This window comes from Elephantulus edwardii, unplaced genomic scaffold (assembly GCF_000299155.1).
Source record: "Elephantulus edwardii isolate Elephantulus edwardi_28Jun2011 unplaced genomic scaffold, EleEdw1.0 scaffold00126, whole genome shotgun sequence".
In the NCBI taxonomy this organism is placed as follows: Eukaryota; Metazoa; Chordata; class Mammalia; order Macroscelidea; family Macroscelididae; genus Elephantulus; species Elephantulus edwardii.
In genome coordinates, this window is record NW_006399876.1 from 989,333 (window position 1) to 1,014,835 (window position 25,503).

At 51.9% G+C, this 25,503-nt stretch overlaps 2 protein-coding genes across 2 annotated transcripts in view; one reads left to right on the plus strand and one right to left on the minus strand.

The window, feature by feature from the left end:
- Positions 1-21,123, plus strand: part of AP2A2 (adaptor-related protein complex 2, alpha 2 subunit) — a 79,155-nt gene extending 58,032 nt beyond the window's left edge. Inside the window, exons 13-22 of the mRNA XM_006893207.1 lie at positions 920-1,151; positions 1,236-1,409; positions 10,353-10,519; positions 12,979-13,061; positions 13,807-13,896; positions 15,310-15,433; positions 19,688-19,804; positions 20,152-20,221; positions 20,343-20,477; positions 21,046-21,123. Of these exons, the coding sequence (XP_006893269.1) occupies positions 920-1,151; positions 1,236-1,409; positions 10,353-10,519; positions 12,979-13,061; positions 13,807-13,896; positions 15,310-15,433; positions 19,688-19,804; positions 20,152-20,221; positions 20,343-20,477; positions 21,046-21,123 (1,270 nt within the window). The remainder of the gene's footprint in view (positions 1-919; positions 1,152-1,235; positions 1,410-10,352; positions 10,520-12,978; positions 13,062-13,806; positions 13,897-15,309; positions 15,434-19,687; positions 19,805-20,151; positions 20,222-20,342; positions 20,478-21,045) is intronic.
- A 1,062-nt stretch (positions 21,124-22,185) lies between these two features.
- Positions 22,186-24,956, minus strand: LOC102855524 (mucin-6-like). The gene is made up of 4 exons (XM_006893352.1): positions 24,677-24,956; positions 23,581-23,683; positions 22,890-23,044; positions 22,186-22,289 (listed from the first exon to the last, which is right to left on the minus strand). Exons 1-4 carry the CDS (start codon positions 24,954-24,956, stop codon positions 22,186-22,188), a joined length of 642 nt encoding a protein of 213 aa, XP_006893414.1.
- Between the last annotated feature and the right edge of the window lie 547 nt (positions 24,957-25,503).

The window sequence follows — 25,503 nt, forward strand, 5'->3', positions numbered from 1 at the left end:
GGTGAGCAGTGTCCTCATGGGGGGCGGGGATGAGGATCAGCAGTGACCCCACAGGCCTGTGAGACCGCCTGGCAGTAGCAGTTGGCTTTGTGGGGTATGAAGGCAAAAGCCTATCAATTTAGAGTTTTATTCTTTTTCCGTAGACTTTACAGTTATACTTAGATTTTTAAGGAGGCAAACAACTTTTTAAAAAATTTTCTTTTTGCCATTGACAGTGTATACAGCAGAATAAACACCAGTCCCAGAGTTTCTTCATGTACCCTTGGGTGACACTGCTGCATTCTTCAAGTCTGCAGCGGGGCCCCACCCTCCGTTCGGAGCTGCTCCCCCCTTGTTAACATGCTCCTTGTCCCCTAAGCCTTCTGTCTCAGAGTTGGGTGTTTTTTTTTTAAATTTTGTCTTAGAGTTTGAGTTGTTCTTGTCAATTAAACTTCATCTAGGTGGTCCTTACAGGGGATGGTGCTCGAGGCAGGTACACTGTACTAAACAAGCTAAAATGGAGTTCTGTCCTATTTACTTGAAGTAACAAAGTGGACATTCTAAGTAGAAATATGGAGACGTGGTAGTTAATATTACTGAAAGGCCAAGTTTACCGTGAGATCTGGGACCCTCGGTTCAGTGCTCTCCCTCCTTCAGGAGCTCTACCAGCCTGGGCTTGTGCCCTCAGCTACCGCCTCTCTGCTACGGGGGCAGGCCGAGCCCCAGTGTGAGGCAGGGGTTGGCCCCCTGGACAGCATACGCCTGCTGCGAGATGAGAGGGGCCAGAGGCTGGTCACAGAAGCCCTGCCAGAGAGACAGCGTGCTGGGAGCCAGGCTGTGTGTCCAGTGGGGAGATGGTGGGAGCAGAGCTGGACTGTGTGCCCTGCGTGGAGGTGGAGGGGCACCTGCTGCTCCCACAGTCCTGTTTCTATTTCCACAGCCCTCTGATCCAGTTCGGACTGCTCCATTCCAAGTTCCATCTGTGCAGTGTTCCCACCAGGGCGCTCCTCTTGTCGACCTACATCAAGTTTGTGAACCTTTTCCCTGAGGTGAAGGTCACCATCCAGGACGTGCTGCGCAGTGACAGCCAGCTCAAGAATGCAGACGTCGAACTGCAGCAGCGGGCCGTGGAGTACCTGAGACTCAGCACTATTGCCAGCACTGACATCCTGGTAGGCTGGGGGCTGGGACCCTCCTGTCTTGGCCCTGCCCTGAGGCACCATCCCTTTTCTGAGTCTTTGCTGCTTTCTACTCAGGCCACTGTCCTGGAAGAGATGCCTCCGTTCCCAGAGCGAGAGTCCTCCATCTTGGCAAAGCTCAAGAAGAAGAAGGGCCCAAACACAGTGACGGACCTGGAGGAGACAAAGCGGGAACGCAGTGCCGACATCAACGGGGGAGCCGAGCCCGTCCCTGCCAGCACCAGCGCTGCAGTAGGTCCTGAGACCCTGAGTCACCAGGCACAGCCTGTGTACGGAGATGGGTCCTTGATGGGAAGCCAGGGCCGGGGCCTCACCTGCTCAGCATGGAGCCGCCTCCTTGGCTCCGTCTGCCTGAACTCTCCCGGCACGCCTTTCCCCAGAGCCGCCCTGGGCTGTGTGTGTAGACTGCTTGTCTGATGGCCAGGGAACTCAACAGTGAGTCGCAACATATGCCATGTTGAGGTGGCGTGTACAGGGTCAGATGGTGAAAGTCTACCCCGTGGTACTTGTTAGATGGCATGTTGCTGCTTCTCCTCTGCAGAAGCATGAGCTCCATGAGACAGGGTCCTGCTGCCCTGCAGCCCTGGCGTGTCCGCGAGGACGCTCCATGACTCTGCTCAGCATCTACTCAGTTTTTCAACCTTACACATGCAAGGAGTCCTGGGGAGAATTTTCCCTCCAGGGTGCTTGTCCAGAGAGGAGAAAGTGAGGCTGTCCGCTGAGTGGGAAGATGGGCGTGAGGCCTGGCCAGGCTCTTTCTTCATGGGTCTTAGTAGCCAGCTTCTCATCAGACACCCCTTGCTCCCTTTCCCTTGATGTGGTGCCTGGCCACCATCCTCCCCTGGGCCCATGGCTTTGTCCCCAGGGCTCACAGTTCTCGTGTGGTGCTGGCGCTTCTAGAAGCCCCTGGAGATCTCTGGCCAGCACTCCTCGTGCTGTGATCTGGGTGGATGGTGGCTGCACTTCTCTAAGTGGTCTCCCTCTCCCTGCTGTCTCCTCTCTTGAGGGCACTTTTCAGAACCTGATAGAATTTATGACCTTACTCTCTGGGTCCCATGCTGTACCTCTGAGCCAGAGCCAGAGGGTCAGGACACAGAGTGTGGCCTCCGAAAGCTGGGCATCTGGCTGATCCTGGCCTCTCCCATCGCTCAGGACTGTTACATTCTCAGTCTGTCTTGGCCCCATGGCTGAGATCATGCTGGTGGGCTGGAGGAGCCGGGAGGTGGGCTTCTGGATGGTACCGAGGGTTGAGGGACATTTTAGTGCACACACCTGCCCATGGGAAGCAGCTCATTAGGGCCTTGTGTGTTCCTGCCTGGAATCTGCTCAGCACCTCAGAAGGAAGAGAGTGCAAGGGGGAGGTTCCAGGGCCATGTGGTTGTGGATGTTGGTGTGGTGAGCCGTGGGTCAGCTGTGCAGGGTGCTGTGACCCACACTTTTCTGCTCCTGCAGAACTCGGGCCTCTGTCTGCCCTTCCTCCCTTCTGGGAAGGGAGCAGCCCTGGGTTCTGAGCCATGTACCTCGATGTCTCCTTGGAAGGTACAGCTCTCTCTCTCTCTCTCTCTCTCTCTCTCTCAATTTGGATCTCATGGGATTTCCTTTTGAGTTGGTTCTGGGTGAGAAACATGGTCCAGATGCAGTGATGTGAGGGTCACACAGTTCTAGGCAGACTGTGTTCCTGGTTGTGCAGCTTGCTCAGGCGCTTGGCGGGACGCCAACACAGTATCTCTGAGTTCTACTTTGTGCATAGCAGCTTGCTCTGAAAAGGTACACATTCTACATTTTTGAGGAAGTTTCCAGTCTTGGACAGACAAGACAAGCCCTTTCCAGAAGCCCAACTTAGTGCATCCAACTTTGTTATTATCATGTGTCATCAAGTAGGAACAGACCTGCAGTTGACTCTCCAGTGGGTTTTCAGAGGCAGTTAATGTCATGGGAGGAGATTACCCATCTTTCTCCTGTGGAGCAGCTGATGGATTCGAACTACGTGCCTTTGAGATTGCAGTGCAGTTTCTTACCTCTGGGCCCCCAGACCTCCTGCTAACTTTAGGTGGTGTAAAAAGAGCAAGAGCTGTGTGGGGGGACAGCTGAGTCTGATCTCATAACTCCACAGGGGGAAACTGCTCTGACCCACAGCATCCACAACCACAGAACCAGTGCTCGTGAAATGGAACCTGCCTCCTGTGCTCCCGCCCCTGTTCTACTGACTCGAGCACCAGGCCTGCTGCTCCAGTGAGTCCGCAGTGGCCACGCAGAACTGTTCTCAGACTTAACAGAGTTTAGTAAGGGAGTTAACAGCTTACAGCTCAGCTTGGCAACAGGATATCATCTCTGTCAGGACAGGTTCGGAAGTACCAGCAGGACCTTCAGCCTTCAGCCTGTGGCTTTAGGCCAGTGTTAGAAAGCTTTCTTTGTCCTGTCAGTCAGGGTATCTCCCTGCCCCCCTCCCCAGTCCAGTAGCAAGCTTGCGGAAGTCCCTTGGCTTTGGCTCCGGCGTGGCAGTGCCAAGGTCAGCTCTGTCTCTGCTGTGGCTGCTGGTGCTCTTCGGTCAGCCTCATCTGAATTGTGCAGGCATCTCAGGCCCAGAAGGGTGGGCACCACATTCTCTCTCTTCCTTGCTGGTACTTTCTTGCTTCACAAATTGTGCTGTTGACCTTGCTCAATTTTAAACCTGGTGGTGAAACTAGCTAATCCCCTGCTGAATAGACTAGCAGTTGCTGTTGGCATGTTCCTACCTAATCATGTAGCAGAGTCCAGGGCATTGGCAAACTGCTGTTAGCTGTTAGTGAATATAGTTGAGTGTGACTCCTAGGGACTCAAGGAACAACGGAGCCCAGCTCCGTTCTGTCCTGGGCCAGCCTCACAGTCTCTGACACTTTTGACCTGCTTGAGGGTCTTCCTCTCCTTCTCTGTCTCCTCACTTTTCCTTCTTCAAGCATGATGTCCTTCTCCAAGGAATAGCATTCCTAGCAACATGCCCAAAGTATGAAGACAGTGCCTTGTCACCCTTGCCTCCAAGGAGCATTCTGGCTGAACCTTCTAAAAGACATAGCTATTTTATTTTGGAAGCAGGATTGGCATCCACTTCCTAAATAACATCCTCTGGAAGCTCTATGAACTTTGATAAATGTCAGTAGTTGTAGAGGGGCTTCAGGCCTTTTGTTTGTAGGGTCGCTATGAGTTGTGCCTGACTTGAAGGCAGTCAACGACAACAACTTGGGATATTCAGTACTCTTCTCCAGTACCGCAGTTCAAAGGCATCAGTTTTTCTTTTGTCATCCTTATTCATTGTCCAGCGCTCAGTAGCATATCAACTGACTGAAAAGACCGTGGTCTGAATCAGGTGCATTTTAGTCCTCAAACTGACATCATTGCTCCTGAGTAATTTGGAGAGGTCCTTGACTGCAGACTTGCCCCGTGCAATGTCTCCTGATCTGACTGCCGGTACCAGGGGCTCCAAGTCAGATGAAGTCCTTAACAGTTTCCATCCTTTCTCCATCTATCATGATGTTGTCTTTTGGTCTGGTGGTGAGAATTTTTGATTTTTTTACAATGAGATGCAATCCAAACTGAGGCTGTATTCCTTGATCTTCTGCAAAAAATGCTTCAAGTCCTCCTTAATTTCAACAAGCAAGGTTGTGTCATCTGCATAAGGCAGTTTATTGATGAGTCTACCTCCAGTTCTGATGCCCCAATCTTCATAGAGTCCAGGTTTTTTTTCCCACAACATAAAAAAATGTTTCTTATTGTTACTAAGATAGGCTAGTGCATATAATAACATTGTGAACATAAAGATTGTTGCAGATTAGCCATGGAATGCTTTTTCTTTGCTATTCTTCTTTGTGTAAACTTCTAGGATGTCTTAAAAGAAAAGCTTGAAAGGATGTATTTATCTTGGCTGCATTTGTAAATTCACAGAGTTAAATACTGGAGACATTTTAAAGACAGAGTGTATTTTCTTAGTCTTAGAGAACCACAGACTGCGAAGAGAACAAATTGATTTGTCCTGGAGAGGATAAAACCAGTTAGCTCCTTGGAGGCAGATATTTTGAAGCTCCATCTCACATACTTTGGAGATTTTGCCAGGAGGGACCAGTTCTTCGAGAAGGACATCATGCTTGGAAGGGTAGAGGGTTAGTCCATAAAACAAAGACCTGTGGTTATAAACAAAGACATGGATGGCAGTGGAAAGCTTTCTTCCTGGGCAGAGACAACACTTCTGAGAAATGGGGTTTCACATGTGATGAAGATGAAGATGTGTTGTCAGTTGGAAAACAGCACAGAAATAATGGATCTCTAGAATTTATGTGGAGTAGCTTAGCTTTAATGGCATGTTCCAGAGGGAACTGCAGTGCTAACCAAACCTGGCACCTCTGGTGGTTAGAATCCATCAGGGGCTCCACTGAAGAAGCATGGGCAGTCTCCTTCCAAGTCAGAGTCCAGCTTCTCGGAACAATTTGTTCCATGTACAGACTGAATAGGCAGAGAGAAAGGCTACAACCTTCATGCACCCCTTTGTTCATTTGAAACCGTGTAGTGTTCCCTGCTCTATTCCCATAGCAGCTTCTTGAGCTAGATACAGGCTTCACATGAGTATAATTGAGTGCTCTAGGATTCCCATTCTTCTCAATGTTAGCTATAGTTTGTTATGATTCACACTGTCGTCTTTGCATAGTTAAGAAAGCCCACATTTACATTCTTCTGGTATTCTCTGCTTTCAGCCAGGATCTATCTGACTTCAGCAGTGATGCCACTGTGCCACAACCTCTTCTCAGTCCAGCTTGAACTTCTGGTAGTTCTCTACATACTGTTCTAACTGGTTTTTAATGATCTTCAGCAGTATTTTTCTTGCATGTAATCAACACTCTTGGCACCAGCAGTCAAGAAATCAAGACGAATTGCATTGGGAAAATCTGTCAGAGACCTCTCCAAAGTGCTGAGAAGCAATGATGTCAGTCTAGATACTAAGGTGCACTTGATCCAGGCCGTGGTCTTCATAGTTACTTGCTACACATCAGAGATCTGGACAGTGACTAAGGATGACAGAATAAATGCCTTAGAGTTGTGGTGCTGGAGAAGGGTCTTGAACATGCCATGGACTGCCAAGAAAACAAATAGGTCTGTCTTGGAGAGCACGAAACCAAGTAGCTCCTTGGAGGCCAGGATTTTGAAGTTCCACTTCACTCACTTTGGGCATGTTGCCAGGAGGGACGAATCCTTGGAGAAGGACATCATGCTTGGAAAGGTGGAGAGACATCACAGGAGAGGGAGACCCTGGATGAGATGGATTGATAAAATAACTGGGGCAATGGGGGTAGCTGTGTTGGAGTCAGTGAGACTAGTGAGACTCCCTTAGAACAGGGCAGGCTTTAGAGCTGCTGTACATAAGGTTGCTATGAGTCGCATTTGACTCGACAGCACATAACAACAATATTAATGATACTGTTTGATAATTTCTACATTGTTGGATTATCTTTCTTGGGAGTGGGAACAAATATGGATCTCTTCCAGTCTGTTGGCCAGGCGACTGTCCTCGAAGTTTGCTGGCACAGTCCCATAAACCCATCCAGAGCTGCATCTATCATTTGAAACATGTCAGTTGGTAATCATATGGATTCCAGGGGACTTATTTTTTGCCAGTGTCTTCATTGCAGTTTGAACGTCCTCCTTCCCTACCTCTGGCTCTTGAGCATACAGTGTCCCCTGAAGTTTTTCAGTATTGAACAGTTTCTTTGGCACAGTGTGTCACATACCCCTTGTCTTTTTTTGTTTGGTTTGCTGGTTCCGTTTTCCCCCTCTCCATGTCTTTTGGTGCTTCCTGGAGCATTCTAAATTGTGCCCACAGCATCTTTAAGTATTACAAGGCAAAACTTGAATTTGTTTTTCAATTCTTTCATCTTGAGAAATGCTGAGTGAGTTCTTCCCTTTTTATTCTCCAGTTCTAGGTCCTACACATTCTGTTATGGTAGTTGGCTTTGTCTTCCTGAGCTGCCCTTTGAGATCCTCAGCTCTCTGACTTCAACAGCTCTTCCTTTCGTTTTGGCTTCTTGATGCTCTTGTGCAATCTTAGTGCAGTCATGTGGCAAAGTCAAGGGCGATGGCCTGGCCCACTATGGCCCTGTGGGAACCTCGTTTTTCTTTGCAGAACTTGGATCTAGTTAACACTGAAAGAACCCCTAAAGCCCCCAGATCCAGGTTCATTAGTAGCTTTTGGGTATAGTGAGTTTGTCATTTCAGCTGCCTAGTAAGTGAGGTTCTCCATTGTCCTAACTCTTAGAAAAAGATGCCCCAGAAGCTGCTCCATAGCTCTGAGGACAGACTACCCTGAGAAGCTGCCCCGTAACTCTGAGGTAAAATGCTCAGAGAGGCTTTCCTGTGATTCTGAGGAAAATGATCTAATAGGCTGTCCTGTGGCTTTGAGGTGAAATTCTCTGAAAGCCTGTCCCAGGGCTCTGCATAAACTGTTTAATGTTTCTGTGAGGATATCTTTTGCTTGAAGTTCTTCAAGCTAATGGAGGACTCAAGTACTATGTGTTAAAAGTTATGCATGCTCGTTCTAATGTCTAACTATCATGTTGCTGTGAAAGAGGACATGCATCTGTGTCTCCTGGGCTGCCAGGGGCGGTACTGGTGGCCAAAAGACAGCATTGTGAAAGTGACCACTAGCAGCCTATGGTGGGAAGAAAATGGCAGTGTTTCTTTCAGGGCCCAGTGTAGGGGGGTGACAGGCACAAGGGACATACGCTGAGTGAACAGTTACAAGGGTAACTGTTATATAAAACCATTATTGTAGAATGAGTATAAGGGTCCAAGAGTGTAGGAGCGGTTGGAAGCAGAGGGATGAAGATGTGCAGGAGAGGGGGGATCAACCATGGGGTTGTACAATTTGATGGGGGTGGGCGGGGTGAGGGAAATGGAAAGAATTTCTTCTTGAAAATAGTGTATTCTAATTTTATAAATAAACTAGTAGAAAAAGAAAAAAAACCCACAGAAACAAGGGATATAATGAAATACTGTCTGTATCCCCTAACCTGGGCATCAGTCTAGATAGCACTCGTGTTCCCCCACCTCAGGGCAGGCCTGTTGTGGTGGCCTGGAGAGTGGGTGGCCATGCGGTGGGAGCCAGGACAGCTGCTCTGTGTAACGAGGAGCCAGAGGTGGCCGAGCCGCGGACAGTGGGTGCTGGGCACCCCATCCTGAGGCTCAGGAGTGGGTTTCACGTGGGGTCTTGTGTCTTACCTGAGCCTCTGAGAGGCTGGCCTGTAGCTCTGTCCTAATTAAAGGAAGTATTGTTCTTTTTTGATAACTCTGTTCTGTAGCTTTTCTTTCTCTCTTTTCTTCATAACCACATTATTTACACTCATTGCTATTCAGTTGCCATCATCACTGACCCTTCGCTGAGTGTCCAAGGCTGTAAGTTGCACAGGGAGAGATAACCCTTCTTTCTCCCAGAGCCGCTGTGGATTTGAACTGCTAGAGAGGCCTTTCTTTTTTCTTTTAGTTTATTTTAATGAAGAGAGAGGAATTTGTGTTAGCTGCATGCCTCCCTGTAGACCAAAGCCCAGGGCTCCCTTCATGTTCATGAGCCCTGAGAGCCACTAAGCACTCACTTAATGGCCGTGTTTCATCTTTCTAAGATTATCCTCAGAGACAGTGGACAGTGATGCATACAGTGCTGGGTATTTCTTTCAGGGAAAAGCATTTTTCAGAACGGTATTTTTAATTCACAGAGTATTTGTGAAAAAAATACTGTCAGGTTTTGGAGTCATGCGATGTTGTGACCAATCCCTTAACTTTCATGTTAGGCTTTTGTTAGGTTAGGTTAGGTAGTGGACTTAAAGAAAAAATCAGAGAGAACAAGAGAAAGCTTAATGCAGCTTTATTAAAGGGGGGTGGGGGTGGAAGGGGAGCTCCCGGGTGAGTTCCTCATCCTGGAGAGGCAGAATGGGAAGTCACACTGAGAACTTACTGGGAAGGATTTTTATCAACAGAGTCTTTAGGGAGGGACATTCCACTCTGATTTACGAGCCACCTGCTAGCTTAGCCAGGCAGGCAAGGTCATTTGCCTTCTTATCTGAAGCAGGCAAGGCTATCAACATTTGAGTTCTGAATTCTTCATTCTTCTCTTTGGCCCTCTTTGCCCAGACTAACAGCTTTACCTTTGAGGTGCACTCACAAGAAAGTCTTAGAAAATGCCTGTTCACCCTCGCCAGTCAGGACATCTAATGTCTGAGACAGCTGCTGGCGTGAGGGGTGTGAGGGGCCTGGTCTGTGGGCCCACATGTGTGGTCTCAGAGAGGGTCTGCAGGCCCACATGTGTGAGGCCTTGAGAAGGTCGGGGGCCCACTTGTTTGTGGTCTTGAGGAGGTTTGGGGTTCTGTGTGTGTGTGGTCTCAGGGAAGTCTGGGGGGGTCTGTGGGCCCACACATATGTGTGGTCTCGGGGAGGTCAGGGACCTGTGTGTGGTCTCTCAGGGGGTTGAGTGGCCATGTGTGTATGGTCTGGGAGAGGTTGGGGGCCTGCATATTTGTCATCTCGGAGAGGTCTGGGGGTCACGTGTATGGTCTCAGGGAGGTCGGGAGTGTCTGGGGGCCTATGTGTGTGGTCTTGGGGTGGTCTGGGGGTTCTGGGTTCCTGAGTGTATATGGTCTCAGGGAGGTCAGGGCCCACATGTGTGTGGTCTCTTAGGGTCTGGGGGCCTGCCTGTGTGTGGTCTTGGGGAGGTCTGGGGACCCACATGTATGTGGTCTTGGGGAGGTGTGGGGGTTCTGGGGACCCACGTGCGTGTGGTCTTGGGAAGGTCTAAGGGCCTGCGTGTGTGTGGTCTTGGGGAGGTGTGGGGGTTCTGGGAACCCGCATGCGTGTAATCTTGGGGAGGTCTAAGGGCCTGCATGTGTGTGGTCTTGGGGAGGTCTGGGGACCCACATGTGTGTGGTGTTGGGGAGGTGTGGGGGTTCTGGGGGCCCGCGTGTGTGGGGTCTTGGGAAGGTCTAAGGGCCTGCGTGTGTGTGGTCTTGGGAAGGTCTAAGGGCCTGCATGTGTGTGGTCTTGGGGAGGTCTGGGGACCCACATGTGTGTGGTGTTGGGGCTCTGGGAGCCCAGTTAGGTGCTGGAGCAGAGAGGTGGCTGGTGCTGGACTTTCTGTACTAATAATTTGTCCTCCTTTCTTTCCAGTCTACACCTTCGCCATCAGCTGACCTCCTGGGCCTTGGGGCCGCACCCCCCACTCCAGCAGGCCCCCCACCCCCCTCTGGTGGAGGCGGGCTCCTGGTGGACGTGTTCTCAGACTCGGCCTCTGCTGTTGCACCTCTTGCTCCCGGCTCTGAAGATAACTTTGCCAGGTAGTTGGGTCAGCTCTGTTGGGGAACGGCTGTCTTGTACCCCACACACTGCTCTGCCCCCACCACCTTTTCCCTGCATTGTGGCCATTGGTTTTCATTAGGTGAACAGTTTTTTCAAGGAAAAAAGCACAGGCAGCAAAGCCAGTGGGTAGCTGTCACATGTGTCTGTGATGATGTCAGTCATGGGTGCTGGTGGCTTTCCATTGCGTGTGTAACTGGGAAGCGGTTTTGTGGGCCTGCTCCCCTCTACCAGGCAAGCTGCTCTCAGCTCTGCGACATGCAGTCCTCTGTCTTCCTGAAAGGTAGCACTGTGGCCATTAGGCCCAAACGTTGGCCATTGTGCCACCTCTACTCTTCTTCCCCGACTCCCTTGTGGGAGCAGAAGTGTGGTTGTCACGGCGTGTCTCTTGTGGGTTCTTTGCTCTCATTGGCCCTCACCCTTCTGCTTGCTGATCCTTTGTTCCACTTAGTTTTTAAAAAGCTCTAGTGGAATTGTTGTGGTTCCCTGTTTCTTTGTAATCACATTATGCAGGCAGACTTCCTCCTGTTACTTCAGAGTAAATTCAAGAGGCCCGGAGCCCTGGTGCTGGTTCTGACTGGCCACGCCTTTAGCATCTCGCCTGGGGGGTTGAGAACTGCAGAGTCTAGGCAGGTCCTGAGCCTGGAGCATCACAGAAGGTTGTGGGGCCCTCTCCCCCAGGAAGGTGGCACCCTTAGATGTGTAGTCCCAAGGAGGCCTCCAACGCGTTGGTCCGGCTGGGCTTGCGACATTTCCAGGTCTCCCAGGTCATGCAGGTGGCCCTCAGTGTCTGTCGGAGACATGCCTGAGTGTGCAAGACCCTTCATGGGGAGGAGGGTTGGGGGCTGCTGCGGCCTCTGCAGCAGTGAGTGCATTCCCTTCCAGAGGTGCTGTCAGCGTCTGTCCCTCCTTCATGAGACCATGCTTTCGGCTTGCTTCACGCTGGGTTGCATCTCTGGTGCTAGTTCTGAGCTGCGAGGCTGCTGCCATGGTGCGGGTGGAGGGCAGAGTTGGCGAGTGTCAGTGGAGAGGGTGGGACGATATGGGGATGCCGGGCAGTGGCTGGGAAGCGTAGATGGAGCTCATGGGTCTGGAAGCAGCTGACCTGGACACATGATGGCCCTGAGAGGATGGAGAACCAGTGTCCTCCCCTTGTCTATAATCGGCACCCCCGGCTTGAGTCTGGACAGTGTGCTGCTGCTGTAGGGGAGGAGCACAGCGGTCGCCCTGGGCAGCCTTTCCTTCTTAGGCTGTGACTCTCCCAGTGTTAGCATGTGTTCTGGAACATTCTGGACTACTGTGTTCTGTGTAGTAGAGCCTTTTGCTTTGAGTGGATGATAAGCTTAGTGTGGTCGGAGGACTCAGCGAGGAGGCTATGACCTGGCAGGGCCTGCAGTCCCGAGGCTGCCCCTTCTGCGTGCACAGCTCCCCATGATTGGAGGGAGTGCTGAGCCGAGGTGAGCGTGAGCAGAGCTGTCCTGTCTGTACTAACTGTTCCTCTTGCGTCTCTGTTGCTGCTGCCTCTGTCTTCTCTCTGTGCCGCTTGATTAGCCCTGGCCTGGCCTCCACTGAGGTAGTTTCTGAGGAGTCTGCTGAGACTGTGTGCGATGCCGATGAACTTACACACAAGTAAGCACCACGCGCGTCTCTCAGGGAGGGCACGCGCGCGCAGCGCAGAGTGCAGAGCCCAGAGCCCGGCAGTGCCCAGAGCCAGGCAGCGTGTAGAGCCGGGCAGAGCCCAGAGGCCGGCAGCACCCAGAGCTAGGCAGGGCGGCACGCAGAGCCGGCAGTGCAGAGCCTGGAGCACAGAGCCGAGCCCGGCAGTGCAGGGCCTGGGAGGGCAGAACTCAGCAGCGCAGAGTGCAGAGCTGAGCAATGGCAGAGCTGGCAGCATGGAGCTAGCAGCACAGAGTGCAGAACCCAGAGCCCCAGAGTGCAGAGCGCAGAGCCCGCAGTGCAGAGCCTAGAGTACAGAGCCTGGCAGCACAGAGCCCAGCACCATGGAGCCGGGAGCACAGAGCCAGCAACAGAGGACCCATCAGCGCCCTGGTTACAGGGTTTTGGGTGGGGCAGCCGCTCAGGCCACGCTCCCAGTGCTCCCTTGTCCCATGGGCCACACACTACTGTGGCTTTCCCACATCCCAGCCCCAAGCCTGCCCTGTGAAGGGCCAGGAGGACCAGGTCCACAGCAGCCCAGAACAGAGGGTACAGAGTTCCATCAGAGCGTGTGTGCCTACACAACTGCCCCATCAGCTTGGGCTTGATGCTCAGCCCCGACGTACCCACCTCTGTACCTCACGTGCACCTCCAGTGCTGGCACAGCACCACATTGGCAGGCCTCCATCCTTGAGGTTTCGCTGGTCTCAGCTAGCCCTCTCTGCCTGGTCCCTGGGTTTCCAGAGGGTGACTTTGTGTGACATACTCCTGCCCTGTTCCCTAGGTTCGTCTGTAAAAATAATGGAGTGCTCTTTGAGAACCAGCTGCTTCAAATTGGGCTAAAATCAGAATTCCGGCAAAACCTGGGTATGTGTTTTACTTCGATTATGTGGCTGCTCCGCAACCCCCACCTCCACTCCCACCTGGGCAAGAAAGGACACAGAGAGCGAAGGACTGTGGGTGGGGTACATGGAGGGATGTGAGGAGCGTGCCGGTGGGTGGGAGGACCCCAGGTACTCAGCAGGCTTGGAGGTCTCCGCTGCTGCTGCCTGCTGAGGTCGGTGAGGATATATGTCCTCAGGTGTCTAAACCGTGCACACAGACACAGGTGACCATTGGCGTCTACACCGTACACACACACACACACACACACACACACACACACACACACACACACACATATACACTGGCGTCTACACTGTGCGTACACAGAGGTATACATTGGCGTCTACACCGTGCACACACACACAGGTGTACATTGGCATCTACAGTGGAAACCCTCTGCTGTTGAGTCGGTTCAGACTCTGGTGACTCTGCATTGGGCCTCTCAGGCTGGCACTCGGCCGGTGGTTTTGGGCCCGAGCAGGGAGGGCATCTGACCCACCAACCTGTGGTCAGTACTGCAGCTCCTAATGTGCTGTGTTGCTTCCAACTTGGACATGCTATTTTCCAAGCTAGGCAAGGTAGATGTTAACCTAACAAGTTGTGGATCACAACCATTTATTCAGTGACATTCCTCTGGGAGTGGGGCACTTGTGGGTTTTGCTGTTGCTGTGTGTGTGAGGTGAGGATGTGCATGTGAAATCAGTACTTTCCACTTGTTTCTCCCTAGGTCGGATGTTTATATTTTATGGGAACAAGACCTCCACGCAGTTCTTAAACTTTACTCCAACACTGATCTGCTCTGACAGGCTGCAGTCCAATATCCTTGATTCTGTTTCTGCAGGCACAGACCTTGGAATCCAGAGGACAAGGGGGCTTTTGAGGCTTCTCAGGGCTATGGTCATGGCACGCCCCTAACTGTGTCCTGGGCCAGGCCTCAAGTCTGGAGGAGTGGCAGTGCAGGGAGGGATGTCTGTGTCCACGCCCAGGGCCAGTCCCTCTGTTGTAGGCTGATTGACATCACTTTCTCCAGCTTACTTCATCTCCCGGAGGGTTGCTTCTTGTCACCCTTCTGCTCCTTGATTCCCGAAGCTGCTGTGTCCTCCAGTGCCCAGCCTCGGGGGAGAACTGGGAGGCCCAGGGCAGGCTGTACCACGTCTGGAGTTCGCATGTGCTACTGGGGCTCACCCCCCCCCCATTAGTCCTTGAAGTCATAGTAAAACCTTGCTAGATGTTCTCCAGCTGGAAGGAGGAGATGCTGACACCGGTCTGCTCCCCTAGGGAGCTCTCCCTTGCAGGCCTATGGCTGCTTTTGTTTTTATGTGCCATTGAGTTGGAACGAACTTGAAGTTGACCCACCCCTCTAGCAGGTTTTCAGAGCTGTAAGTCACAGAGGAGGAGGTAGCCCAATTTTTTTCTGTGAAGCAGCAGGTGGATTTGAACTGCTTGCCTTTGGGTTGGCAGTGTTCCTCATTACCCACAGTGGAGCCACGCCAAGTCACAGCACCTGGTCAAGGCAGGACTGTGCTCCACAGGGCTGTTAGAGGCTGGTCTTTTGGAACCAGAAAAATCACCAGTTCTTTTTTCTGTCTCAGTGAACTTTGTGGGCAGCCAAGCACTTAGCCATCGGCAGCACCCAGAGACTTCAGTCCAGGAGGAAAGTTAGGGTGTGAGAGACCCTGGCTGATGAGCAAGGCCGCTCCCTCTCCTTCAGCTTTCGTTGCGTCTGTTCGTGTCCCACTTTCTGAGTGGCCAGTTCTACTTCCTGTTCCTGACAGGGATGCTGTAGGCCAGGGGACACGCAAGCTGTGTTTCAGATAATTGCTTTGAATGCACACGTGGAGTTTGGACCCACTGAAAGTCTTGTCCTAAATCAGGAGCTCAGTCCTTAGGGTGGGTGCCTCTGTCAGCCTGGAGGTGGCAGAAGGACACAGGGACAGAGTGGTGGCGGACAAGCCTGTTGGCGTCGGCATGGACAGAGAGTTGAGAGAGCACCCGAATCCCACTCTGTGGGTCCTTGTGCCTCTTCTCTCGCCGATGTTTCCGCTGGCTTCTCTCAGAGCAGTGTGCTTTGGCTCCGCTGGAGTTGCCGGGACTACATGGGGATCTGCTAGGAGAGGAGTGAGCTGCCTGGAGTTGGCTCTGGCTCATGGTCCATGAGGTCGCCTCAGCATTACTCTTGAGGTGCCAGCTGTCCTCTTCTCTGGGACCTGAATCCTTAACATGCACCTACATCTGAACCTGCAGACCAAGCCAGTAGACCCAACTGTGGACGGAGGTGCACAGGTGCAGCAGGTGGTCAACATTGAGTGCCTCTCCGACTTCTCCGAGGCGCCTGTCCTCAACATTCAGTTCAGGTGAGGAGATGTGGAACTCGCCAGCCCCTCGTGTCCTGGAGGCTGCTCAGCGTAGGGTGGTCAGCAGTGCATGGGGGCCCTCAGCTTGTCTGCCAGGTCCCTGCCACTGCAGCTGGGGTTGGAGTGTGGCTTTGTTCTGTGTGACCCTGAGCCTTGGTCATAGAGACATTCTGTCCACTCAAAACCTTCCAGAGAGAGTGCCCTTGGTTGCTGAGGTGGCCTCAGCATGGTGCCAGGTGGCACGACTGTCTTCCAGGGCTTTGCCCAGTTGGTGGGGCAGGGTGTTGGGGTCCCGCGCTGGCTTGGCATGCTCTCCTGCAGCGTGTGGCAGTCCTGGACGGTTGAATCATGCAGACACTGGCCTGTCCGCCACGCATTTCCTTGCTCATGGCCACATCCAGAGATGGAGCAAGTGTCCAACTAACTGGCACTCTGCAGGGTGTTTAAGGCACTGTTTTTGGAAAAGCCCTGTCACTGTCAGTCCACCAGCAACTTAACAGCGACAACCTGATGGGAGTAAGCACGATGGAGACACCACTCTGAGAGGATCAGAGTGTCAATCCAGCTCAACTTTATTAGGATAAGACTGCACTTATATACACAGGAAGACAGGATAGGGCGGGCTTACAGACGTGGGACATGTGGATTGGTCGGGGGAACCTCAGCCTCGTGTGGATCACTCCTGGCTCAACAGATGCAGCAGCCGTCTTCCCAGGTGGCAAGCTTTCTCAAGCCAGTACAGCCAAACACAGGGGAGCTTTCTCTACCCTTTCTCTACTCTATTTAAAGGCCACTGGGAGGCTTGCACCTGTCTGGAGCTCAAGTGACCTGTCCTGGCCAGAGGCCTTCTCTTCCTCCCCAAGATTCCGCAACATCTCCTCTCATTTTCTTTTAAATGGCCCCAAAGAGAGGAGAGTCTCTGGCCTAGGGCTCCAGGTGTTTCTTAGGAGGAGGATGATCCAATGACTGTGAGAGTAGAAAGATTATTCAGTGCAGCTGCTCGAGCATTCTGTCTTGTGAAGAGATCTGCGGCCGCTCTTCTGACAGTAACTGGGAAGATAATAGAAAGGCTAGAATTGCCATACCTTAATTTCTGGATTGAATTGGGAAATCAATATAGGATCGCAAGGGAAAGCAATGTGCATTTAGGAAATGGGGGTGAAGTGATAAAAGTTACAAAACCTGATTGGTCCCTCCCGCTGCAGCACTATCGATGGTCAAAGTTGTGATAAGCAGTGTTATAAACACAGGACCACTGGGTGTACCACTCCCAGGTTTAAGACCTAGAGCTTGTTGGTTGAGTGCCTTCAGCATGCCCCAGGTTATAGGTGTCTGTGGGTTCGGCTTCCTTTTCCACTGACTCCTCTTCTGTTCGTGGATGCTCAATCGTCACATCTTCTTGATAGGTGGGTTGGAATCGGACATGACTAGCAGGAATCCACACAGGATGTGGCTTGTTCTGTGGGAAAATACAAGCAAAACCTTTCCCAGTGGTTAATAAAGGATCGGGCCCTTTCCATACTTGATCTAATGATCCTTCCATGCAACCCATATTGGTGGCTCACTGGGAGGTGTATCTGGTTGCCAGTGAACACGGGGGGAGTTTTGAAAAATTCTCATAGATGTTGAGTACATTTAATGTGAAGAGCGTTTTATGCAATTGTATCATAGGAGGATAGGCTTCCCCCTCTTCTTTTTTTTAATTGCAGTTTCAATATTTTATCTGCTCTCTCAACTATTGCTTGACCCTGTGGATTATATGGGATCCCTGTTGTATGCCAAATGTCCCAAAGTTGACAGAAACTGGCAAAAGAGCTAGAAGAGTGTAATGATATAATGACTATCGGTAAAAAGATTTCTTGCTTCCAGAACATTAGTTAATACCAAATATATAGCATACAGTTGTCTCAACTGTGGCGACACATTTGGCAAACGAACGAAATAGGTCTTTTGAGGAATAATAGAATCTGAGGGATATATTACCATACCAGCTCCTGTTTGACCTCTGTTTGTAAAAACATTAGGAGCTGTGGCCATAGGCTCCCTTAAGAAGAGCTGCAGGCGTAACCACTTAAGTAAGGGAATAGCCGACATGAGAGGTCCACTCAGATAGTGACAATCTGTTTGACCAGAAAACCTTCCAAAGCAAGTCCAAAACCTGCATGATGCTGAAGCAACCATTCAATATCTGTGTTGTTAAACGGCAAAATAATCATATGTGGCTCTAATCCAAACACTTGAAGAGACCTTGTACGGCCTTGTCTGATCACATTAGACAATGTATACAATTCTTTCAAGGCTCAAGGTGTTCCTGCCAACGCTCAGTGCAGCCACTCCAGTACTCCGTGTGGCTGGTACAATGCTCCCACCATTGTAGGTGTTGAGTTGAAAATTAGAAGATGCAGTTTTTTTTCCTGGATCATATCTAACTAACTCAGCTCGCTATAAATGTGTATTGATTTCTTGTATAACTCATTGAGCCTCTGGAGTCACAACCCTTGGGGAAGTAGGGTTTGGATCTCCTTTTAATAAACTGAATAAAGGTTGCAATAGGCTGGTGGAAAGATGAAGCCAATTTCTGACCCAATTAACATTGCCTAAATAACTCTGTAAGGTATTCAGTGTTCAATTCTTTGGAAGGTCCAGTGACAGCCTATCTGGCCTAATTTTGGTTAGACGGATATGTGACCCTAGGAACTTTATTGGTTGAATCTTCTGCACCTTCTCAGGTGTTACCTGTAGGCCTGCTTTGTTCAAGCATCGTATGAGCCTCTCTTCAATATGACTTATGGGATCATTACGAGGATGCCATGCAAGTATATCATCCATATGATATCTATACCCCTTCTTTCCTCAGGGGCTCCAGGGCACAGGCTACTGCTTCCTGGCATATCAGGGTGCTGTTGGTCATGCCCTGAGGTAATACAATCCATTCAAATCTTTTAGCAGGTTTACAGTTATTCAAAACAGGCAATGAAAAGGCAAAGGAATATGGAGAAAAAACAATCCTTAATGTCCACTACCAAAATGGGAACTTGTGTAGGGATGGCTGAGGCCAATGGCAGTCCTCTTTGAGGGGTTCCCCAAACCTTCATACACTAATTAACAGCTCTCCAATCATGTATAAACCTCCACTTTCCTGACCTTTTCTTTATGGGGAATACTGGGGTGTTCCATGGATTGCGGGACAGTCTTTATGTGCCCCGCGTCTAATTGTTGTTGAACTAACCTCTCCAAAGCTGATATTTTCTCCTGTGTCATCGGCCACTGTTTGACCCACATAGGATTGTTAATAATCCATTCTAGGACAGGAGCTTCATATGCAACAGTCGCCTTTGGAATTGGGGGTAACTTGTCAATTGATACGGATGACCTTGTCCTCTTCTCTCTGATGGTGACGTAGGGCTGTCCAAATGGCAGCCCCATGGCAGCCAAGAGGTCTTGGCCAAGGACATTCACTGCAAGACCAGATGACACCAATCTCTGACACCCACAGTGTTGGAGTTAGGGGCTGCCCCTCATCTCGTTTAAAAGGGACATTCTGCCTATGGCACCTCGACTTGCAATCCCTTCTCCAATGATACCCTCTCTGGCACCTAGGGCATGGAGAGGGAGGCAGGCCCGGTGGCCTCATACTCGCTTTACTGTAACATTCTTTCCTCTCATGCCCTGACCTTCCACATCAAAAATACACGCCGCCTCGTGTTTCAGATGTTGAAAAGGGCAGGGAACTCCAGGTCTATACCTTTCAGAGCTGAGGTAACATAAAAATTCTTGTTTTGTTCACTAGGCAACCAACCACTCATTTTCATGAGTGAGAAAAAACTCAGTGGGAATAACTCATTCTGCAAAGTGGGTGAACGGGGGCACATGGTGATGGAACCCCTGAGGGGCTGGCTCTCAGAGGCCTAATGTGCGTCCCTGACCTGCCCACAGGCCTTCACTTAATTTGATGGCCATGTGAGTGTCATGCTCGATGTGTATGCCCTGTCATTGGAGGATTAGGGCTAGCTTGGGCCCTTCAAGTGCCTTTGTCCTTAGTGACACTTACCTGAAGCAACATGCAGAGCAGACACTCATGAGCATGCCTCCCTCAGATACCAGGTCAGCCTGACTACTAGGATGCAGGCAGTTGGCAGTATGTCGGCAGGACAGATCCCTGAGAGTGAGTCCCTCTGTCTGGTCTGTGACACTCTACAAGATCAGAGTTTGGCTGTCCAGTTGAGTTTGGCATATTGTAACCTTTGATTTTAGGTACGGGGGAACCTTTCAGAATGTATCAGTAAAGCTGCCTATCACACTCAACAAGTTTTTCCAGCCCACAGAGATGGTGTCTCAGGATTTCTTCCAACGCTGGAAACAGCTGAGCAAGTAAGGCCTGGCACACCTGGTGGGTGAGCCAGGGATAAAATGAAGATGCTCCCTGTGATTGGAGCATGGGAGTGTGATGGCTGTGTGTTCTCACTTCCTGTGACTGGAGGTAGGAGTGTGATGAGTGTGAGCCCACACTTCCCTGTGATTGGAGTGTGGTGTGTGATAGGTGTGTGTATTGGAGTGTGGAGTGTGATGGGGGTGTGTGTTGGAGAGTGGGAGTGTGATGGGTGTGTACTCACACTTCTGTGATTGGGGGGTAGGAGTATGATGGGTGTATGCTCACACCCAGGTATTTGAGGGCACGGTCTGGACTCAGATGCTCACAATCCCTTCCTTGTACCCAGTCCACAGCAGGAAGTGCAGAATATCTTCAAAGCCAAGCACCCAATGGATACAGAAATCACCAAGGCCAAGGTGAGCGCTGGCTCCACTCTCTCCTGGAAGAGGGTGCTTTCCCCCTCAAGTGCTGTGGAGACACTCCACGCCCCGGCTGATGACCCTGTACGGGGTCCCAGTCTCCATGTTTCTTCTGCAGATCATCGGCTTTGGTTCTGCACTCCTTGAGGAAGTCGACCCTAACCCTGCGAATTACGTAGGCGCCGGCATCATCCACACCAAGACCACCCAGATCGGGTGTTTGCTGCGCCTAGAGCCCAACATGCAAGCCCAGGTCAGGCCTGCAGGGACCATACTGTCCACTAGGGGCTGTTCCCTGGAGGAGATGCAGGGAGACTGACACCTTGTATTGGGTGTGATGAGCTTCCCCCACTGTGTAGCCCCCACGCACCATCATGGGCCATGAGTGTCTGTGCTCCTGACTGGGACCACCACGCACACTCAGAATGTCCCATGTCCCCTCCTGAGAACACTCCACACAGTGTCCCGTGTCCCCTACTGAGACCACACCCCACACACACTGTTCCATGTCCCCTCCTGAAACTACCTCCCACACAGTGTTTCATGTCCCCTCCTGAAACCACCCACACACGGTGTCTCATTTCTCCTACTGAGGATCCCCCAAGTGCTGTTTCCTGGCTCCTCTTGCAGACATTCAACATCTGGGTACCACCTTAGTCCTTCCTTTAGCACCTGCCTACAGCCATGTGGGTCTGTTGTCTGACAGCAGGTGCCCACTGTGCCCAGCCCTGCTCCGTGGATGGCTTTGCTTCAGTGCTGATAGAGCCCTGTGCGTGGGGTGCCAGCGGGGTCCCTCCTGACCACTATTCCCTCTCTTCCAGATGTACCGACTCACCATGAGGACCAGCAAGGATTCCGTGTCCCAGCGGCTGTGTGAGCTGCTATCGGAACAGTTCTAGTTTCAGCCTGTCCCTGCGTCCCCATCTGACTATTGTCTTCATCACCACCCTATACACAGTGACCCTGCACATGGTGACCCTGCACACAGTTCTTGGTCTGGGTGCCACAGCCCCAGTACCGCCTGCCCGCATTCAGACTGTCCCAGGCTATGGACAAGAGGACAGGGGTGCTTCTGGGATGAGAATGCTGGTCATTTCCTGCGAGAGCAGGACAGCGAGGCTCAGTCTGAACATTAAAGGGAACCAGATGGGTGTCTGGACCTGGAGTTTCCTCAGTTCTACAGAGCTGCCCTTTCTGTGGGTGACTGCCAATGCCTGGGCACTGAGGAGTGGGCCCAGTCATCAGAAGAGTGGCTGCATCCACGGCCTGGATGTTCTGGCCACATGTGGAGGGCGGTGTGGCTGCACAAGGACCCAGGGTGGGGCAGCTTCTCAAACCTCTAAATGGATTTTAACGACCATTGGCCACAACGTATATCCTGCTAGATTAACTTCTGTTTCCTCTTCCCAATACCAGTGTTTGAAAGGGGTGTGTCATGTGTTTTTGTCTGTTGATTCAAGTCTGTGGTGTCTGGTGCAGTGGGCCACCAGGTTCTAGTCACACCCACAGCCATTGTCCTTCCGGCCAGCCTGCTGCGTGCACATGGACGTGTGAGGGGTGCACTCGCTGTGTGGGGCTCTTGCTAGAGGGGCTTCTTTGTCTGTGGAGTGTCATCAGAAGGGCTGTGGGAGACCCAGACACTTGGTGACGGAAGCTGTCTGCCCTGGCACTCGTAAGGGCTCATGAGCTGCTCAGCCACGTCAGTGCGATGCTGTGTGGCTCTGCCATGACGTCAGACTTGAGCTCAGTGTGCTTCCTCCAGCAAGGACACAGGCCTGGACCTGGGCCTGACGTGGACCTGGGTGTGGTCTTTGAGGAAGTGCAGGGTCCCTGGCTGCTAGTGACTGCAGCAGGAAGGTCACAGGACCCACATTGTCTCAAGGCAACATGGCTTCACTAGTTGAATGCTGCAATATGCACTGGGAACAAGCCCTTCACCCTCCCTGTGGGGGTCCAAGGTGTCAGGCAGCCCTGCTCCTGGAATCTTCCAGGGGCACCCGGGCCCCAGCCAGGAGCAGGTGAGCTAGGAGCTCAGAGGCCTGGACCCTGCTTGAGAGGAAGACAACTGCAGAGGGGCGGAGGGCAGGCAGTCATCTGGAGCCAGCCTGGGTGCTGTGGGTCAGTGGCACACAGGGACAAGCTGCTCATGGGAAAGCTCTGCTGAGATGTGACTTTATTTGTCAGCTGTTGATGAGTGCTTTGTCATTTCTTACTCCACACTGACAACCATTAGAACCTGGGCGGGGATGCCACAATCCTGAGAGGGCTGTTGGTGGGTGCAAGGGTGGGGGCTGTAACTGCCCTGCTGGGTGCTCCCTGGTCTGGGAGGACTGGGTGCACTGGCCCATTTCCAAGTGCCGTGTGCCATCCTGCTGCCCTCTCAGCCTCCACTGTCTTCCCCACCACCAACTCTGCAGTCATCTTGGTTCGCTGCCTGCTCAGTTGAAGGTCAAGAGTGGGCAGATGTGGGCACCTCAGGTTGCCCTCCATGGAGGCCGGTCAACTGGTGGCTGGGGTCGTCCCCCCAGGCTTCCTGAGTGATCAGTACAGAGCTGAGCTAGAGCAGGCCCAAGAGCAGTGGTGGGAAGAGGCTAGGCTCCTTGAAGTAAGCGTCAGTCCCAGGTGTGTGGACAGAGGCCCCACTAGTCTCTGCAGGCCTGCTGACCACATGCACAGCTGCTGAAGACTAGCAGTGGGAGCACCAACTTGCCACCAGGGGCAGTGGGGTCCGGGCAGGGCAGCACTAGTTGCTTCTTGTAGGTCCTCAAAGGGTAGCAGCAGCCACAGCTGGAAACCACTTGGCTTGTGCTGATGTCGAAGCTGCAGAAGAACCACGGGGAGGGGATATCAAGGCAGCTGGCACCCACTTGTTAGAGATAAGCGGCCCGAGTGGCCTTCAGTCCCTTCTGAAGACAAGCCCTCCCTGGGGCTCTGTGTCCCTAATTTCCATAGGGTATTTGCTGAGTTCTGCCCAGACATGTGGCCTGGCTGGGATTAGGGCCTAGTCTGCCCACTGAGAGCCGTCACTGAGACCCCTTTTGAGTACTAGCCTTCCAGCTGACATAGCCAGGGCGGTGGCCCAGGGCCCCTGTTCAGCCTGCATCACACATCCAGGCTGCCCTCAAAGTGGAGCATTGCACTTCATGGCTGCGTCAGAGAGGAGTGTCTGTGATGGGGAGGAGTGCTCACCTGTCCAGGGACTGCTTGGGTAGGCTCACCTGGCTGGGGGTCTCTGCCAGGGCCCACTACTCCCCTGGGTGGAGGATCCTCACTTGGCTGTGGGTGCTCACCTGACTGGGGACACCACCAGGCCTAGGGACTCCCTGGCTGGCCCCACATCCAGTCTAGGCACTGACCTGGCTGAGGAGATACAGACGCCTTCACAGCGGGTCACTGTCACGTTAGCTGTACAACCCTGATATGTGATCTCCTCCTCCCACTCCTTCACACTGCAGACGCCTGGTGTCAAGAGACAGATGGTCACACACTTGCACAGGACAGGATAGTGCCCTGAGGCCCAGCATCTGACCACTCTGAGGACTATGACCCTGGCTCAGTGGCCAGGAGTGACACTGGGACATGTAGACAGGGAGACAGTAGATGCAAAGGTGGGGAGAAGCACAGCTGTGGGCAGGACAGGCCGTACCCACTGAGCTGGGGCTCTGGCTTCTGTCCCAGCTGAACCTCTAGTGTGGTCTTGGTGGCATCTATTGAAGAGAGTTGGGCTAGCAGAGCCCAAGGCTCCCAGCTCTGCTTCCAGGGATACCCAGTGGGTGTCAAGGCTGGTTGCTGGGGAGGGTTGTTATAAGTCTTCCTTTAGAGTGGCCAAAACACAACTGTGGGTGTAGGAGGGTGAGACGGGGTCAGTAATCCAGCAATGAGCACAGGGTGGCTTGTCACCATTGTGCCTGAAACTCAAGTGAGTCTCCAGGAGAAAAGAGGGACATGATAGGGAAGATGGAGAATGAGACCCAGGATGGCACAGCACGGCAACCAAGCAAAGGCCAGAGGGAAGGGCTGTGAAGAAGGTCACATATCTGCTGCTTGCCATCTGTTCCTTCGAGATGGGCTGAGGGAAACCTAGGCTTGGATACAGGAGTGGCACATGCAAATTCACATGTGTGTAGAGGGCAAAGCAGAGATTCAGACTGGACTGTGCAGCTGGTGTGAACACAGCCCTGTTATCCTGAATGAGGCCTGGAAGAGGGCAGCGAGGAACTGTGACAGGAGTCCTCTGTGAGTGTAGACCGGGCTCACAGCAGACAGGTGTTGAGGTTGCTGCAGCAGTTGGGAAGGTCATCCGTACAAAGGGACCAGAATGGGATATGAGGGAGGTTGAGAGGAACAAGATAAGGTGAGAGTGGAACACCCAGCCATGAAATGGGGTGTTGTCCAGGTGGAAGGTTGTGGGGAAGAAACCATTCAGAGGGCCAGGCTGAAAACACTACTTACCACTGGGATTGGGGAGAGACGTTCCAGCAGAGGATGAAGGTCCCGGAGTAGAAGACTCTGGGACCAGGACTGAAGAACTTGAATGGGCAGTGATAGAGCTGGTCATGAGCACTGTGGTCAGGAGCCCACTAGGGCTGGGCTGGCTGGTTAATATTGTGGCTGGAGAACTTGCAGAGGTGGTCACTCCAAGGGAAGACGAAACAAACCCAGGTGTGGGAGTATGTGTAGTGAGAGGGGTAGACAGAGATGTGGATTGGGTGGAGAAGAGGGATGAAGGCATGGGAAAAGGGGTGGTCCAGGAGGTAGAGGGAATAACACTGCTGGGGACAGGAAAAGGGGAAAATGTAGAGGCAACAAAGGGGGAAGTTGAGGAGAGACTCTGGGACAAAGAAGGGGAGGTTGATGACCTAGGAGAAGTGGTAGCATGTGACGAAGAAGTAAAAGATGTAGCATTGGACACGTCAGCTGGAGAAAAGGGAGTGTGGGACCCGGAACTAGAATATTCTGTTTGGGTGGTGGCATGGATTTTAGTGGTGGAAGAGTGAGGTGAAATGGAGGCTACAGACGTAGAGGAAGATGAGATAGGAAAGGTGTAGGCTGAAGTACTCTGGCCAAATGTAGGAGGAAGGGATACTGAGCTCAGAGAGGAAGTAGGTGAGGAAGAGAGAGGCATGCTGGACTGTGAGTTTGATGTAGTTAAAACAATTGGAGAAACAGTTGGTAAAGATGTAAAAGGTGGTGATGGCAAAATCAAAGTAGAACTAGGTGGGAAAAGGGTGGATAATGGAGAAACATAAGAGCTACTTGTCTTGGCGGTGCTCATGGTA